Source organism: Pseudophryne corroboree, chromosome 4 (assembly GCF_028390025.1).
Source record: "Pseudophryne corroboree isolate aPseCor3 chromosome 4, aPseCor3.hap2, whole genome shotgun sequence".
Classification (NCBI taxonomy): domain Eukaryota; kingdom Metazoa; phylum Chordata; class Amphibia; order Anura; family Myobatrachidae; genus Pseudophryne; species Pseudophryne corroboree.
Window position 1 is genome coordinate 795,838,749 of NC_086447.1, and position 18,175 is coordinate 795,856,923.

Sequence of the window (18,175 nt, forward strand, 5' to 3'; positions counted from 1 at the left end):
CCACGGACATGGAAATCTCGGGTTACTGCACGTGGACCCGGGATTTTTGTCAGTGGAAATGGCTCAAGCCGGGTCCAGAGAACTGGGGATCCGACCTTGCTAGCAGGAAGGGTTTTTCCCCGGGAAAGACCCAGGTACGGCTCAGTGCAAACGTGTAACCCGTGTCGATCCGACCTGAACCCGTTTACAGCAGAGGAAGAGCTGGCGCTTGGAGATTATATCATTTCTAGGCACTAGACTCCGGTATGCTACCCAGCTCCCAATTGAAATGGGCTGGCCAGGGTTTGATGACACACTTCGCAGTGAATTATGTAATTGTTGCTCCACTTTTCACAGTTGCTAACAGCAGCTTTGATTTGAACAGATGGGAATAAAAGGGTTTTATTTACATACATAAGCAACCTTTATCGAAACCTATTTTAATGCTTGTTAAAACAATACTAATAACTAGTACGCATGACTAAGTTAAAACATAAATAACAATAATAATTGTAATCTGTTCTGTACTCACCATTTCCCTTTCTCTTCTTATGGGATAACTATTATGTATTTCATAAAGGCATTTGTTTAGAACTGCGGCTAAATCCTTGTAGAACACAGAGGACGTCTGCCAGTGTCTTCTCTCTGCATCCAAAAAACTCTGTGTATAAACAGTAAGTCGTTAATGCATCTTACAAATGATCCTAGTAAGAACAGTGTACACTTTATGGAAAAGAAGCACAATATTGAAATTATAAAATGATCAAAATATGTTAAGGGAGGTACACACATAGCGATTTTTGCTTAGTTTCTAAGTAATCTGACTAGACTGCTTAGAAAATGAAGCACACATCGCCCTGTGTGTATGCCCCATATCGCCGGTTCTAGATTGGCCTGCATGCGCCCCCCCCCCCCCTTCCCGCTCAGTGCCTAGATTACTCAGCACAGATCTCCCCGTGTGTATCCCCACTATACACACACAACAAATAAAATACACAACACAAATGATGCACCACACACAAGTGTTTTCTATGTTGCACGACCATGCCTTCTTGTGACTCAATTCCCCAACACGAACATTTGGGAGGTATGCCCCTTGGGGTAAATTTACTAAAGTGGCAGGTTTTTTTTTTTTTTACTGGTGATGTTGCTCATAGCAACCAATCAGATTCCACTTAACATTTATCTAGCTGCTTCTAGAAGATAATAGATAAGATATGATTGGTTGCTATGGGCAACATCACCAGTTTAAAAAAAAAAAAAACTTCCACCTTGGTAAATTTACCTCTGTCTCTACTCTGTGTACTCTTTACTGGAGTTGTGACATAGAACACGTGAGAGTGATATACATATATATTGCAACCAGGGTCGGACTGGCCCATAGGATCAGGATCCATACTGTGCACTTATACATTATACATATGTCACCTTATACTGCACAGGACTATGGTGTATGTTCTATGGTGCATTGTTATTATTAATCTGGTACATTATCATGCATGCACAAGCAGTATTTACTATATATATTTGTCAAGTGGTCAAGCCCATGCCCTCTTTAATGGTTAACCAAACCTTTATGGCGGCTGGCCACACCCCAAAATATGGGCCCTTACCACTGCAGTCCTCTGGTGGGCCATTCAAGCCCCAGTCCGACACTGATTGCAACCTAATTTATACTCCAGTGCCTGATGAATATTAAGCATGAAGTGCCTCAGGTATGGTATGGCACGAATATATATTATATCAACTCATAAAAAGAACATATTAACATAATTAGGATAACACTGACATTTACCTATGCAAGCCATTTTAATGTTGTGTGCTGCTTTGTTAAAATTTGTCCTTCATTGTAGATTGAAATTTTATTTTCAGAAAGTAATCAATAGTCACTTGCAATCAAGGAGCCTGATGCAGATTTGGAGGTGAATCGTCCGCACATTGGTGGTTATTCAGTACGGAATTCAAATTCTGCTAAAAAGTATGCTAAATGGTGGCCACCAGCTGTGACCGCAATATGCATTGTGGCCGCAGCAATAGTGGACGACCCCCATGCAGCCGCAGGTAGCCATTGTATGCAGGCAGTCAGCCGCCATTTTTCCTATCGGAGCGGCTGTGCGATGTCGACGCCGCCCCTGAAACGCTCCGTGCCACCCCCCCTCCCCCCCTCGCAATTGCCTCTGTTTGTCAATCAGGCAGAGGTGTTCACATCCGCTGCGACCCGAACGCATTGGGAGGCCACGCACAGGACGAAACCTGCACATGCGCACTGCCACTGAGGAAGGGGTTATTGCGGTTGCATTGCTTTGTCATCACATCCACAATGAGCACTTGCAGCTTCCTCATTAGGTGCTAAAGACATATGTAAAAAGTATATTTTACCTCATGTCTAGATTTGCAAAGGATATGTGTGTGTGAACATATTGTCCCTGAACTTTGCCTGCGTCAGGGTGCCCTGTTAGACCTAAGTACCACCTCTTTGATCTAAAGTGTAGACGCAACGGAAAAGCCTACAAGTCTGCATAGCCTTCCTTGCATGCACCCACCCTGATTCAGAGATGGTTGTGATTGCACAGCTGCTGCAACTTTGTACGAAGCAGCTGTGCTGTAATATTCAAATGATGCAAGAGGAGTCTTGTGTAAAAAGACGCTTCCTGCCGGCTTCTTAATCAGCCGCTGGGTGCGAGGACGCAGCAACATGTCGTCTGCATGAATGTCGGTTATCTGAGTAACTCTAAAGGTTACTCAGGATGCCTGGAAGATTCACATATCTGAAGCCAGTGAAGCTGTATCCAAGAATGCAGCCATAGGGGCTGATTCAGACCTGATCAGTGCTATGCGTTTTCACACAGCAACGATCAGGTCTGAAGTGCGCGTGCGCCAGCACATGCCAGACAGCCGACGGCTGTTATAGCCCTGAGATTGCCTCTGCCTGATTGACAGGCAGAGGCGGTTGCTGGGCGGGAGGGTGCCGGCGTTTGGCTGCCATTTAGGGGGTGCGGTCCGGGCAACGCAGGCGTGCCCAGACCGTTGGGGGGCGAAATGGCCGACACAAGCAGCCGCTGCGACGCGGGCAGCAACGAGTAGCTCCCTGGCAGCAATCAGGCTGGTAGCTACTCCTAAAGTACAAAAGCATTGCCGCTGTGCGATGCTTTTGTACTTGTGCGGGGGGCAGGGACTGAGCACTGTGATGGGCGTCCCCCTACATGTCAGTGTGACTGATCGGAGATGTGCTAAATTTAGCACATCTACGATCAGGTCTAAATTAGCCCCATTGGCTGCAGCACACAGAGAAACCAATGCGGACAGGTTCCCATTTTCTTCAGCGCCTCCACCATACAGCCGCAACAAGTCAATCATGCTATGGCTTGGAGGCACTGCTTGTGATCTCACAGAATGGGATCTGCAGATCTCTTATCAATGGAGATGTCAGAACTACTTGACTTTTACTCACTTGCATAGAACATTTTAGCTATTTTGTACCAGTGATTTGATATATATTTATTCAACCCTTCTTAAGTACTTATCATAATTGCCCATTTATTTACCATTTACTGTAACAACACAACTCTGTTTATAATTAATCAAACCTACACATTATACATCAAAATAACAGGAATCTAAACAGCATACGACATCTAGTTGGTAAACGATCCGTACCTGCCAGGAGCACATTCCCCTGACTAATCTGTTCTTAGGAGAATCTGTGTTGCCGTGGGTGAGATCATAACGCCAAGAAAAGGCGCAAAGCATTCGCCGTGCAGTTTTAAGCGCAGATATGTCTTGGCCAACAAGCCTTGATATTGCTTGTACAAAGAACTTAACCTTCATCTTCTTCACTCCGTTCTATAACATCTCAGCAATGTGACACAAACTTCTCAGAGACAGGGTTTCCAGGACAAGGCTGGAAAAGCAATAACAAAAATGGTCAGTTAGTATACATAGGTTGAATATGGACCTGGTGTGGACTATTTACTATGACTTGAATGGAGATAAAGTGGACGGAGATAAAGTACCAGCCAACCAGCTCCTGTCATTTGTCAAACCCAACCTGTGACATAACAGTTCATGATGATTGTCCAGTACTTTATCTACGCCCACTTTATCTCCATTCAAGGCTTAGTAAATAGAGCCCTTAGTTTCCTATTGCACAAGTTGGGCTTATTTACTGATAAAGTGAAAACGTGCAGTGACCTATATTACAACCAGACGTTTGTTCTCATGGGCGGTGCCTGGCAACCGATGACTGCTTACATTCTGCATTGGGTTATTGCACATTTGCACTGTGTTAGCAGAAAGCCCTCAATGTATCAGATGTCTGCACCTAGGCCCTCATTCCGAGTTGTTCGCTCGCAAGCTGCTTTTAGCAGCTTTGCACACGCTAAGCCGCTGCCTACTGGGAGTGAATGTTAGCTTAGCAAAATTGCGAACGAAAGATTTGCAATATTGCGAAAAGACTTCTCTGTGCAGTTTCTGAGTAGTTCGGACTTACTCTTCCAATGCGATCAGTTCAGTGCTTGTCGTTCCTGGTTTGACGTCACAAACACACCCAGCGTTCGCCCAGACACTCCTCCGTTTCTCCAGCCACTCCGGCGTTTTTCCCAGAAACGGTAGCGTTTTTTCACACACTCCCATAAAACGGCGAGTTTCCGCCCAGAAACACCCACTTCCTGTCAATCACATTACGATCTCCAGAACGAAGAAAAAACCTTGTAATGCCGTGAGTAAAATACCTAACTGCATAGCAAATTTACTTGGCGCAGTCGCAGTGCAGACAATGCGCATGCGCATTAGCGACTAATCGCTCCGTTGCGAGAAAAAAATAACGAGCGAACAACTCAGAATGACCCCCCTAATCCAACAAAGGCAATTTAGGCAATGTGTGACTGGCCATGTAGTCCCTCATTAGATGTAGAGAGAGACACATGCTGCCCACCTCTTGCACCGAATGTCTGAAAATCATCATCACTGTCATCGGTGTCAATACTGTACTGTGTACTACGGGAATGGGCAACACGTGGGAATGTCAGTCAGCCGGTCGCTCACCGATGACGTCTATCTGCAAGGACGCTTCATCTTCCGGCAAGTTGGATTCTGGCGCGCTTATTGGTTCATCGGCCAGCAAGGGGGCGTGGTCCGGAGCGGTTCGCGTGCTGTTTGTTTTCGGAAATGACCGTTCAGCTTTTGACAAGCGGGCGGGCAGAATAAAAAACAAAACAAGAAAGAAAAAAAAAGAAGTCAGGTAGCGGCTTATTTGTTCTGTAGAATATGGAGAGTGCTGGAGAGGAAGCTGGGAGCCGGCTGGATGGTAACGGTGGAGACAGCAGCCAAAACTCAGCTCAGAGTGCTCAGGAAGCATCTCCTCATGGCAAAAGCAGACCTGGAGCAGCAAGAGCCCGCTGGAAACTGCTGGGACAGGTAGCCAGTCCTTGTGTTGCTGTGTGCTGCCCGTGCTAGGTGCCTGTGGGGGCTATGCATACCTCCCAACATGACCCTCTCCAGGAGGGACAGAATGCTCTGCTCCTGGACTTCCCTCTTAATCTATAATTGCCATCACCTGTGCTGAAACACCTTTCTTTATTCATTTACCTGTTCAAAATAGGTGCCGGCAATCATAAATTAAGAGAAAAGTCCAGAGGCAGAGCATTGTGTCCCTCCTGGAGAGGGTCATGTTGGGAGGTATGGCTATGTAACAACATGTGTGCTGTCTTGTAAACTGGTATGATCTAGTGCAATTTGTCAGACGCACCAGTGTGGAAAAGTGTAGCGTTCGCGCCTGCATTTCACATGTGTGTTGCGTGCCGTATACCTGTGATTGATATGAGCATGGCATATGTGCGTGTATTTTAAGATGTGCACAGAACGCAAGCGTCAAGTGGGTTGGGGTCGGGTGACCGGCGGTCTGGATCCCGGCTGTCGGGATGCCATCAGGCGGTCAAGCGCAGTGAAGCCTCTTGCAGACTCGCCGCGCTGTGGGCTCGCTGCGCTTACAATAGGTTCTATTCCTACTTTATGGGTGTCTTGGACACCCACGAGTGGGAATAGCTCTGGGCCCCCTGCCGGCATCCAGGCGGCCGTGATCCTGGCGTCTGTATGCTAATCGCTGGGTTCCCGACCGCCGGTCACCTGACTACATCCCGGAAGACCATTTGTTGAACTTCCTAGCACTCCTGGGCTGTGGGTGATAAGGACTATTGGGAAATGTGCCTCCCTTAGGGGGGAATAGGAAGTAGTACATGGATTCTGTCTTATTTTTCTTGGGACGAAATGAGGGTGTACCCTAATTTTTAGTCAGACTGAAAGTTTCTCCTCACAAAGGGCTCTAGTTAAAGCTGGGTACACGCTATATGATAAATTAGCTGATCTTACGTTCTGCGATGGATCACAACGACCATTGTATGGTGCAGTGGTTCTCAAACTTTTTTGAATCATGGCACCCTAAAGTATCATAATTTGTTTTCTCTTACGTCCTAGAGGATGCTGGGGTCTCCGTAAGGACCAAGAGGATAGACGGGCTCCGCAGGAGACATGGGCACTTTAAGAAAGACTTTAGGTATGGGTGTGCCCTAGCTCCTCCCTCTATGCCCCTCCTCCAGACCTGTTTACTACTGTGCCCAGAGGAGTCTGGGTGCATTACAGGGAGCTCTCCTGAGTTTCCTGTCATAAAGTATTTTGTTAGGTTTTTTATTTTCAGGGACCCTGCTGGCAACAGACTCCCTGCATCGAGGGACTGAGGGGAGAGAAGCAGACCTACTCTGTGAGTTTCAAGGCTCTGCTTCTTAGGCTACTGGACACCATTAGCTCCAGAGGAATCGGTACGCAGGTCTCACCCTCGCCGTCCGTCCCAGAGCCGCGCCGCCGTCCTCCTCACAGAGCCGGAAGATAGAAGCCGGGTGAGTATGAGAAGAAAAGAAGACTTCAAAGGCGGCAGAAGACTTCATGATCTTCACTGAGGTAACGCACACCGGTGAAGCTGTGCGCCATTGCTCCCATACACCTCACACACGGCAGTTCACTGTAAGGGTGCAGGGCGCAGGGGGGGCATATATAAACCTCTTTCTGGCAAAAATTTATACAGTTGGACACTGTATATATAATGAGCCCTCGCCAGTTTCAGTATATTTGAGCTGGACAGAAGCCTGCCGCCGAGGGGGCGGGGCTTCTCCCTCAGCACTCACCAGCGCCATTTTCTCCACAGCACAGTGCTGAGAGGAAGCTCCCCGGACTCTCCCCTGCTTAACCACAGTGAAAGAGGGTTTTGAAGAAGGGGGCCACATAATTTGGCGCGTTTATACATGTACAAACAGCGCTACTGGGTAAACATATTTATATAGTGTTTTTTCCTGGGTCATATAGCGCTGGGTGTGTGCTGGCATACTCTCTCTCTCTCTGTCTCTCCAAAGGGCCTTGTGGGGGAACTGTCTTCAGATAAGAGGATTCCCTGTGTGTGTGGTGTGTCGGTACACGTGTGTCGACATGTCTGAGGTAGAAGGCTTTCAGGGGGAGGAGGAGGAGAGAATGAGTGTGGTGTCTCCGTCGACAACGCCGACACCTGACTGGATGGATATGTGGAAGGTTTTAAGTGCTAATGTAAATTTATTGTACAAAAGATTAGACAAAGCTGAAGCTAGGGAACAGCCAGGGAGTCAACCCATGTCTGCCCCTATGTCGCAGGGACCTTCGGGGTCTCAAAAGCACCCACTATCCCAAATTGTAGACACAGATACCGACACGGATTCTGACACCAGTGTCGACTACGATGATGCAAAATTACAGCCAAAAGTGGCTAAATATATACGATATATGATCATTGCAATAAAAGATGTTTTGCATATCACAGAGGAACCCCCTGTCCCTGACACGAGGATACACATGTATAAGGGGAAGAAACCTGAGGTAACCTTTCCCCCCTCACATGAGTTAAACGAATTATGTGAAAAAGCTTGGGAATCTCCAGACAAAAAACTGCAGATTCCCAAAAGGATTCTTATGGCGTATCCTTTCCCGCCAACGGACAGGATACGGTGGGAATCCTCCCCTAAGGTGGATTAGGCATTAACACGCTTATCCAAAAAGATAGCGCTCCCATCCCAAGATACTGCTACCCTCAGGGACCCTGCTGACCGCAAGCAGGAGGTTATCTTGAAGTCCATTTACACACATTCTGGTACCTTACTCAGACCGGCGATTGCGTCGGCGTGGGTTTGTAGCGCGGTAGCAGCATGGACAGATACCTTATCAGCGGATATTGAGACCCTAGATAAGGATACCATTTTATTGACCCTGGGGCATATAAAAGATGCGGTCTTGTCTGAGAGATGCTCAAAGAGACATTAGGTTCTAGAATCAACGCGATGTCCATTTCTGCTAGACGAGTCCTATGGACCCGGCAATGGACAGGTGATGCCGACTCAAAGAGGCATATGGAGGTTTTACCTTACAAGGGTGAGGAATTGTTTGGGGAAGGTCTCTCGGACCTGGCCTCCACAGCTACAGCTGGTAAATCATATTTCTCTAACGTCCTAGTGGATGCTGGGGACTCCGAAAGGACCATGGGGAATAGCGGCTCCGCAGGAGACTGGGCACAAAGTAAAAGCTTTAGGACTAGCTGGTGTGCACTGGCTCCTCCCCCTATGACCCTCCTCCAAGCCTCAGTTAGATTTTGTGCCCGAACGAGAAGGGTGCAATCTAGGTGGCTCTCCTGAGCTGCTTAGAGTAAAAGTTTAAATAGGTTTTTTATTTTCAGTGAGACCTGCTGGCAACAGGCTCACTGCATCGATGGACTTAGGGGAGAGAAACGAACTCACCTGCGTGCAGAGTGGATTGGGTTTCTTAGGCTACTGGACATTAGCTCCAGAGGGACGATCACAGGCCCAGCCATGAATGGGTCCCGGAGCCGCGCCGCCGGCCCCCTTACAGATGCTGAAGCAAGAAGAGGTCCATAAATCGGCGGCAGAAGACTTTCCTGTCTTCATAAGGTAGCGCACAGCACTGCAGCTGTGCGCCATTGCTCTCAGCACACTTCACACTCCGGTCACTGAGGGTGCAGGACGCTGGGGGGGGGCGTCCTGGGAAGCAATGAATTTACCTTAGTTGGCGAAAAATACATCACATATAGCTCCTGGGCTATATGGATGTATTTAACCCCTGCCAGTTTTCCAGTAAAAAGCGGGAGAAGAGCCCGCCGTGAAGGGGGCGGGGCCTATCTCCTCAGCACACAGCGCCATTTTTCCCACACAGCTCCGCTGGTAGGAAGGCTCCCAGAATCTCCCCTGCATCCTGCAACTACAGAAACAGGGTAAAAAAGAGAGGGGGGCACTTATTTGGCAAAATAACAGATATAAGCAGCTATAAGGGATAGACACTTATTGTAAGGTTGTCCCTATACATATATAGCGCTCTGGTGTGTGCTAGCAAACTCTCCCTCTGTCTCCCCAAAGGGCTAAGTGGGTCCTGTCCTCTATCAGAGCATTCCCTGTGTGTGTGCTGGGTGTCGGTACGTGTGTGTCGACATGTATGAGGAGGAAAATGATGTGGAGGCGGAGCAGAGTGTCTGTAACAGTGATGTCACCCCCTAGGGGGTCGACACCTGAGTGGATGTACTGTTGAAAATTACGTGACAGTGTCAGCTCTATATAAAAAAACAGTGGTTGACATGAGACAGCCGGCTACTCAGCTTGTGCCTGTCCAGACGTCTCATAGGCCGTCAGGCAGATGGCAGATACAGACGCCGACACGGATACTGACTCCTGTGTCGACGGTGAAGAGACAACCGTGATTTCCAGTAGGGCCACACGTTACATGATTGAGACAATGGAAAATGTTTTATACATTTCTGATAATACGAGTACCACCAAAAAAGGGGTATTATGTTCGGTGAGGGAAAAACTACCTGTAGTTTTCCTGAATCTGAGAAATAAAATGTGTGATGATGCGTGGGTTTCCCCCCGATAACAATTAATAATTTCTTAAAAAGTATTGGCTGCATACCCTTTCCCGCCAGAGGTTAGGATGCATTGGGAAACACCCCCTAGGGGGGATAAGGCGCTCACACGCTTGTAAGAACAAGGGCTCTACCCTCTCATGAGATGGCCGCCCTTAAGGATCCTGCTGATAGAAAGCAGGAGGGTATCCAAAAAAAGGTATTTACACACATACTGGTGTTATACTGCGACCAGCTATCGCCTCAGCCTGGAGGTGCAGTGCTGGGTTGGCATGGTCGGATTCCCTGACTGGAAATATTGATATCCTAGATAAGGATAGTATATTATTGCCTATAGAGCATTTAAAAGATGCATTTCTATATATGCATGATGCACAGCGGAATAATTGCCGACTGGCATCAAGTATAAGTGCGTTGTCCAATTCTACCAGTAAAATGGTCAGGTGATGCGGATTCCAAACGTCATTTGGAAGTATTGCCTTTGAAAGGGGACATTTGGGGTCGGTCTTTTAGACCTGGTGGCCACGGCAACAGCTGGGAAATCCACGTTTGTACCCCAGGTCGCCTCTCAAAATAAGACGCCGTATTATCAGGTGCAGTCCTTTGTTGGCAAGCGGACAAAAGGTTCCTCTTTTCTGCTCGTGACAGAGGGAGAGGAAAAAGGCTGCAGAGATCAGCCAGTTCCCAGGAACAGAAACCCTTTCCAGCCTCTGCCAAGCCCTCAGTATGACGCTAGGGCTTTACAAGCTCAGGCACGGTGGGGGCCCGTTCTCAATGAATTTCAGTGCGCAGTGGGCTCACTCGCAAGTAGATCCCTGGATCCTTCAGGTAATATCTCAGGGGTACATATTGGAATTCGAGACGTCTCCCCCTCGCCGTTTCCAAAAGTCGACTTTACCGACGTCTCCCTCTGACAGGGAGGCAGTTTTGGAAGCCATTCACAAGCTGTATTCCCAGCAGGTGATAATCAAGGTACCCCTCCTGCAACAGGGAACGGGGTATTCCACACTATTGTGGTACCGAAGCCAGACGGCTCGGTGAGACCGATTCTAAAATCTAAAATCTTTGAACACTTACATACAGAGGTTCAAATTCAAGATTGAGTCACTCAGAGCAGTGATTGCGAACCTGGAAGAAGGGGACTACATGATGTCTCGGGACATCAAGGATGCTTACCTTCATGTCAAAATTTACCCTTCTCACCAAGGGTACCTCAGGTTTATGGTACAGAACTGTCACTATCAGTTCAGACGCTGCCGTAGGGATGGTCCACGGCACCCCGGGTCTTTACCAAGGTAATGGCCGAAATGATGATGTTCCTTCGAAGGAAGGGAATTTTAGTTATCCCTTACTTGGACGATTCCCTGATAAGGATAAGATCCAGGGAACAGTTGGAGGTCGGTGTAGCACTATCTCAGATAGAGTTGCGGCAGCACGATTGGATTCTCAATATTCCAAAATCGCAGCTGGTTCCGTCGACGTGTCTTATGTTCCTAGGGATGATCCTGGACACAGTCCAGAAAAAGGTGTTTCTCCCGGAGGAGAAAGCCAGGGAGTTATCCGAGCTAGTCAGGAACCTCCTCAAACCGAGCCAAGTCTCAGTGCATCAATGCACAAGGGTTCTGGGTAAAATGGGGGCTTCCTACGAAGCAATCCCATTCGGCAGATTCCACGCAAGAACTTTCCAGTGGGACCTGCTGGACAAATGGTCCGGGTCGCATCTTCAGATGCATCAGCGGATAACCCTGTCACCAAGGACAAGGGTGTCCCTCCTGTGGTGGTTGCAGAGTGCGCATCTTCTAGAGGGCCGCAGATTCGGCATTCAGGACTGGGTCCTGGTAACCACGGATGCCAGCCTGCGAGGCTGGGGAGCAGTCACACAGGGAAGGAATATCCAGGACTTATGGTCAAGCCTGGAGACATCACTTCACATAAATATCCTGAAGCTAAGGGACATTTACAATGCTCTAAGCTTAGCAAGACCTTTGCTTCAAGGACAGCCGGTGTTGATCCAGTCGGACAACATCACTGCAGTCACCCACGTAAACAGACAGGGTGGCACAAGAAGCAGAAGGGCAATGACAGAAGCTGCAAGGATTCTTCGCTGGGCGGAAAATCATGGGATAGCACTGTCAGCAGTATTCATTCCGGGAGTGGACAACTGGGAAGCAGACTTCCTCAGCACGACCTCCACCCGGGGAGAGTGGGGACTTCACCCAGAAGTCTTCCACAGGATTATAAACCGTTGGGAAAAACTCGACAGGTATTGCGCCAGGTCCAGGGACCCTCAGGCAATAGCTGTAGACGCTCTGGTAACACCGTGGGTGTACCAGTCAGGGTATGTGTTTCCTCCTCTGCCTCTCATACCCAAGGTACTGAGATTGATAAGATGGTGAGGAGTAAGCACTATATTCGTGGCTCCGGATTGGCCAAGAAGGACTTGGTAACCGGAACTTCAAGAGATGCTCACGGAGGATCCGTGGCCTCTACCTCTAAGAAGGGACCTGCTCCAGCAAGGACCCTGTCTGTTCCAAGACTTACCGCGGCTGCGTTTGACGGCATGGCGGTTGAACGCCGGATCCTGAAGGAAAAAGGGCATTCCGGATGAAGTCATCCCTATCCTGATCAAAGCCAGGAAGGATGTAACCGCAAAAACATTATCACCGCAATTGGCGAAAATATGTTGCGTGGTGCGAGGCCAGTAAGGCCCGACGGTGGAAATTCGACTGGGTCGATTCCTACATTTCCTGTAAACAGGAGTGTCTATGGGCCTGAAATTGGGGTCCATTAAGGTTCAAATTTCGGCCCTGTCAATTTTCTTCCAAAAAGAACTAGCTTCAGTCCCTGAAGTTCAGACGTTTGTAAAAGGGGTACTGCATATACAGCCTCCTTTTGTGCCTCCAGTGGCACTTGGGATCTCAATGTAGTTTTTTTTTGGATTCCAAAAGTCACATTGGTTTGAACCACTTAAATCTGTGGAGTTAAAATATCTCACATGGAAAGTGGTCATGCTGTTGGTCCTGGCCTGGGCCAGGCGCGTGTCAGAATTGGCGGCTTTATCCTGTAAAAGCCCTTATCTGATTTTCCATTCGGACAGGCTGGAATTGAGGACTCGTCCTCAATTTCTCCCTAAGGTGTTTTCAGCATTTCACTTAAACCAACCTATTGTGGTGCCTGCGGCTACTAGGGACTTGGAGGATTCCAAGTTGCTGGACGTAGTCAGGGCCCTGAAAATATATGTTTCCAGGACGGCTGGAGTCAGAAAATCTGACTCGCTGTTTATCCTGTATGCACCCAACAAGCTGGGTGCTCCTGCTTCTAAGCAGACGATTGCTCGTTGGATTTGTAGTACAATTCAGCTTGCACATTCTGTGGCAGGCCTGCCACAGCCAAAATCTGTAAAAGCCCATTCCACACGGAAAGTGGGCTCATCTTGGGCGGCTGCCCGAGGGGTCTCGGCTTTACAACTTTGCCGAGCAGCTACTTGGTCAGGGGCAAACACGTTTGCTAAATTCTACAAATTTGATACCCTGGCTGAGGAGGACCTGGAGTTCTCTCATTCGGTGCTGCAGAGTCATCCGCACTCTCCCGCCCGTTTGGGAGCTTTGGTATAATCCCCATGGTCCTTTCGGAGTCCCCAGCATCCACTAGGACGTTAGAGAAAATAAGAATTTACTTACCGATAATTCTATTTCTCATAGTCCGTAGTGGATGCTGGGCGCCCATCCCAAGTGCGGATTGTCTGCATTACTTGTACATAGTTATTGTTACAAAAATCGGGTTATTGTTGTTGTGAGCCATCTTTTCAGAGGCTCCTTCTGTTATCATGCTGTTAACTGGGTTCAGATCACAAGTTGTACGGTGTGATTGGTGTGGCTGGTAATGAGTCTTACCCGGGATTCAAAATCCTTCCTTATTGTGTACGCTCGTCCGGGCACAGTATCCTAACTGAGGCTTGGAGGAGGGTCATAGGGGGAGGAGCCAGTGCACACCAGCTAGTCCTAAAGCTTTTACTTTGTGCCCAGTCTCCTGCGGAGCCGCTATTCCCCATGGTCCTTTCGGAGTCCCCAGCATCCACTACGGACTATGAGAAATAGAATTATCGGTAAGTAAATTCTTATTTTTCTACCTTATATTCCCTCACAGTCTAAGAAAGCGCCACATTATCAAATGCTGTCCTTTCGATCACAAAGAAACAAGAAAGTACGAGGTGCGTCCTTTCTTGCCAGAGGTAAGGGCAGAGGAAAAAAGCTGCACAACACAGCTAGTTCCCAGGAACAGAAGTCCTCCCCGGCCTCTACAAAATCCACCGCATGACGCTGGGGCTCCGCTACAGGAGTCCGCCCCAGTGGGGGCACGTCTTCGAGTTTTCAGCCACATCTGGGTTCACTCACAGGTGGATCCCTGGGCAATAGAAATTGTTTCCCAGGGTTACAAGCTGGAATTCGAAGAGGTGCCTCCTCTCCGGTTTTTAATCGGCCCTACCAGCTTCTCCCCCGGAAAGGGATATAGTGTTAAATGCAATTCACAAATTGTATCTTCAACAGGTGTTGGTCAAGGTTCCCCTGCTTCAACAAGGGAGGGGATATTACTCAACCCTATTTGTGGTCCCGAAACCGGACGGTTCGGTCAGACCCATTTTAAATTTAAAATCCCTGAACCTGTACTTGAAGAGGTTCAAGTTCAAGATGGAATCGCTCAGAGCGGTCATCGCCAGCCTGGAAGGGGGGGGATTTTATGGTATCTCTGGACATAAAGGATGCATAGCTTCATGTTCCCATTTATCCACCTCATCAGGCGTACCTGAGATTTGTGGTACAGGATTGTCATTACCAATTTCAGACGTTGCCGTTTGGGCTTTCCACACCCCCGAGGATTTTCACCAAGGTAATGGCGGAAATGATGGTGCTCCTGCGCAAGCAAGGTGTCACAATTATCTCGTACTTGGACGATCTCCTCATAAAAGCGAGATCAAGAGAGCAGTTACTGAATAGCGTGTCACTTTCGCTGAAGGTGTTACAGCAACACGGCTGGATTCTCAATATCCCGAAGTCGCAGTTGGTTCCTACGACTCGTCTGATTTTCTTGGGCTTGATTCTGGATACAGACCAGAAAAAGGTTTATCTTCCGATAGAAAAAGCTCAGGAACTTATTGAAGCCAAAACAGGTGTCAGTGCACCACTGCACTCGAGTCCTGGGAAAGATGGTGGCATCATACGAAGCCATTCCCTTCGGCAGGTTCCATGCGAGGACTTTCCAATGGGACCTATTGGACAAGTGGTCCGGGTCACATCTACAAATGCATCGGTTGATCACCCTGTCCCCCAGAGCCAGGGTATCTCTCCTGTGGTGGCTGCAGAGTGCTCACCTTCTAGAGGGCCGCAGGTTCGGCATTCAGGACTGGATCCTGGTGACCACGGACGCGAGCCTCCGAGGTCGGGGAGCAGTCACGCAGGGAAGAAACTTCCAAGGTCTTTGGTCAAGTCAAGAGACTTGTCTTCACATCAACATCCTGGAACTGGGGGCCATATACAACGCCCTACGTCAAGCGGAGACCTTGCTGCGCGACCGACCAGTTCTGATCCAGTCAGACAATATCACCGCAGTGGCTCATGTAAACCGCCAGGGCGGCACAAGGAGCAGAGTGGCAATGACGGAAGCCGCCAGGATTCTTCGCTGGGCGGAAAATCATGTAAGCGCACTGTCAGCAGTGTTCATTCCGGGAGTGGACAACTGGGAAGCAGACTTTTGCAGCAGATACGACCTGCATCCAGGAGAGTGGGGACTTCATCAGGAAGTCTTCGCACAGATTGCAAGTCAGTGGGGATTGCCCCAGATAGACATGATGGCATCCCGCCTCAACAAAAAGCTGCAGAGGTATTGCGCCGGATCAAAAGACCCTCAGGCGGTAGCTGTAGACGCCCTAGTGACACTGTGGGTGTTCCGGTCGGTCTATGTGTTTCCTCCTCTTCCTCTCATCCCAAAGGTGTTGAGAATAATAAGGAAAAGAGGAGTACAGACAATTCTCATTGTTCCAGATTGGCCACGAAGGACCTGGTATCCGGATCTATTGGAAATGCTCACAGAAGATCCATGGCCTCTTCCTCTACGACAGGACCTATTGCAACAGGGAAGCCTGTTCCAAGACTTACCGCGACTGCGTTTGACGGCATGGCGGTTGAACGCCGGATCCTAGCGAAAAAGGGCATTCCGGATGAGATCATTCCTACTCTGATAAAGGCTAGGAAGGACGTGACAGCTAAACATTATCACCGTATATGGCGAAAATATGTTGCTTGGTGTGAGGCCAGGAATGTTCCTCCGGAAGAATTCCATCTGGGCCGTTTCCTTCACTTCCTACAAACTGGAGTGAATTTGGGCCTAAAATTAGGCTCCATTAAGGTTCAGATTTCGGCCTTATCCATTTTCTTTCAAAAGGAATTGGCTTCTCTCCCAGAAGTACAGACTTTTGTAAAGGGAGTACTGCATATTCAGCCTCCTTTTGTACCTCCGGTGGCACCTTGGGACCTTAACGTGGTGTTGAGTTTCCTTAAGTCACTCTGGTTTGTACCACTTAAAACGGTGGAGTTGAAATATCTCACTTGGAAAGTGGTCATGTTGTTAGCCTTGGCTTCGGCTAGGCGAGTATCGGAATTGGCGGCTTTATCTCATAAAAGCCCCTATCTAGTTTTCCATATAGATAGAGCGGAATTGCGGACCCGCCCTCAATTCTTGCCTAAGGTGGTGTCATCTTTTCATATGAACCAACCTATTGTGGTGCCTGTGGCTACGTGCGACTTGGAGGATTCCGAGTCCCTTGATGTGGTCAGGGCTTTGAAAATTTACGTGGCCAGAATGGCTAGAGTCAGGAAAACAGAAGCACTGTTTGTCCTATATGCGGCCAACAAGGTTGGCGCCCCTGCTTCAAAGCAGACTATTGCTCGCTGGATCTGTAACACGATTCAGCAGGCTCATTCCACTGCTGGATTGCCGTTACCAAAATCGCTCAAGGCCCATTCCACAAGGAAGGTGGGCTCTTCTTGGACGGCTGCCCGAGGGGTCTCTGCACTACAGCTGTGCCGAACTGCTACTTGGTCGGGTTCAAACACCTTTGCAAAGTACTACAAGTTTGATACCCTGGCTGAGGAGGACCTCCTGTTTGCTCAATCGGTGCTGCAGAGTCATCCGCACTCTCCCGCCTGTTTGGGAGCTTTGGTATAATCCCCATGGTCCTTACGGAGTCCCCAGCATCCTCTAGGACGTAAGAGAAAATAAGATTTTAAACCTACCGGTAAATCTTTTTCTCGTAGTCCGTAGAGGATGCTGGGCGCCCGTCCCAGTGCGGACTACTTCTGCAAGACTTGTATATAGTTTTGCTTACATAAGGGTTATGTTTTAGTTTTCATCGGTCTTGGACTGATGCTATGTTGTTTTCATACTGTTAACTGGTTAGTATATCACAAGTTATACGGTGTGGCTGGTATGAATCTTGCCTTTGGATTAACAAAATCCTTTCCTCGTACTGTCCGTCTCCTCTGGGCACAGTTTCTCTAACTGAGCTCTGGAGGAGGGGCATAGAGGGAGGAGCCAGTGCACACCCATACCTAAAGTCTTTCTTAAAGTGCCCATGTCTCCTGCGGAGCCCGTCTATCCCCTTGGTCCTTACGGAGTCCCCAGCATCCTCTACGGACTACGAGAAAAAGATTTACCGGTAGGTTTAAAATCTTATTTTTCACGGCACACCTATGCCAAAAGTTTCTTCCTGTGAAATTTAGAAAGAAATATTAAATTAAGTGTGTTTATATGTCATGCTTAGGTTCTGTTATGTGGTGGCACAGGATTCACTTCCTCTTGTCCGCATATTTTATGATTGACAGCCGCCAGCACTGGTTTTGCCTATTATACCCCTTTTCCACTAGTGTAGCACGGGTCGCAGCCGTGTCGCCTGACACGGCTGCGACCCGTGCTACAGCGCCCTGCAGACAGCGCTCACAAACCCGGCAATTGCCGGGTTGATGATGCGCTAGTGATGCGGCAGGGGCGGAGCTGGGAGATCACATGATCTCCCAGCGCCGCCCTCCCTATGCACTGTGAACGGGAGCCGTGTCGCCTCGACGCGGCTCCCGTTCACACTAGACAGCTAGCCAAGTTGAACACGTGTTAAACCCGGCTAGCTACCCGGGTAGGATTTCCGGATCACTTGACCTGGGAATTTGCCGGGGGACCCGTTTCCACTATGGAAAAACACGGGTAAAT

At 48.6% G+C, this 18,175-nt stretch overlaps 2 protein-coding genes across 6 annotated transcripts in view; one reads left to right on the forward strand and one right to left on the reverse strand.

Moving 5' to 3' along the window:
• The window catches only part of PREPL (prolyl endopeptidase like), a 180,007-nt gene extending 174,902 nt beyond the window's left edge, over window positions 1–5,105 (reverse strand). For 3 of the 5 annotated variants that reach the window (XM_063918368.1, XM_063918365.1, XM_063918369.1), the window contains exons 1-3: window positions 4,913–5,016; window positions 3,637–3,880; window positions 512–640 (exon numbers count right to left, since the gene is read on the reverse strand). In XM_063918368.1, the coding sequence (XP_063774438.1) occupies window positions 512–640; window positions 3,637–3,807 (300 nt within the window). In that variant the 5' untranslated portion in view covers window positions 3,808–3,880; window positions 4,913–5,016. The other 2 variants (XM_063918366.1, XM_063918367.1) reach the window with 2 other exon arrangements.
• A 3-nt stretch (window positions 5,106–5,108) lies between these two features.
• Window positions 5,109–18,175, forward strand: part of CAMKMT (calmodulin-lysine N-methyltransferase) — a 984,732-nt gene continuing 971,665 nt past the window's right edge. The window contains exon 1 of the mRNA XM_063918373.1: window positions 5,109–5,394. Coding sequence (XP_063774443.1) covers window positions 5,245–5,394 — 150 coding nt within the window. The 5' untranslated portion in view covers window positions 5,109–5,244. The remainder of the gene's footprint in view (window positions 5,395–18,175) is intronic.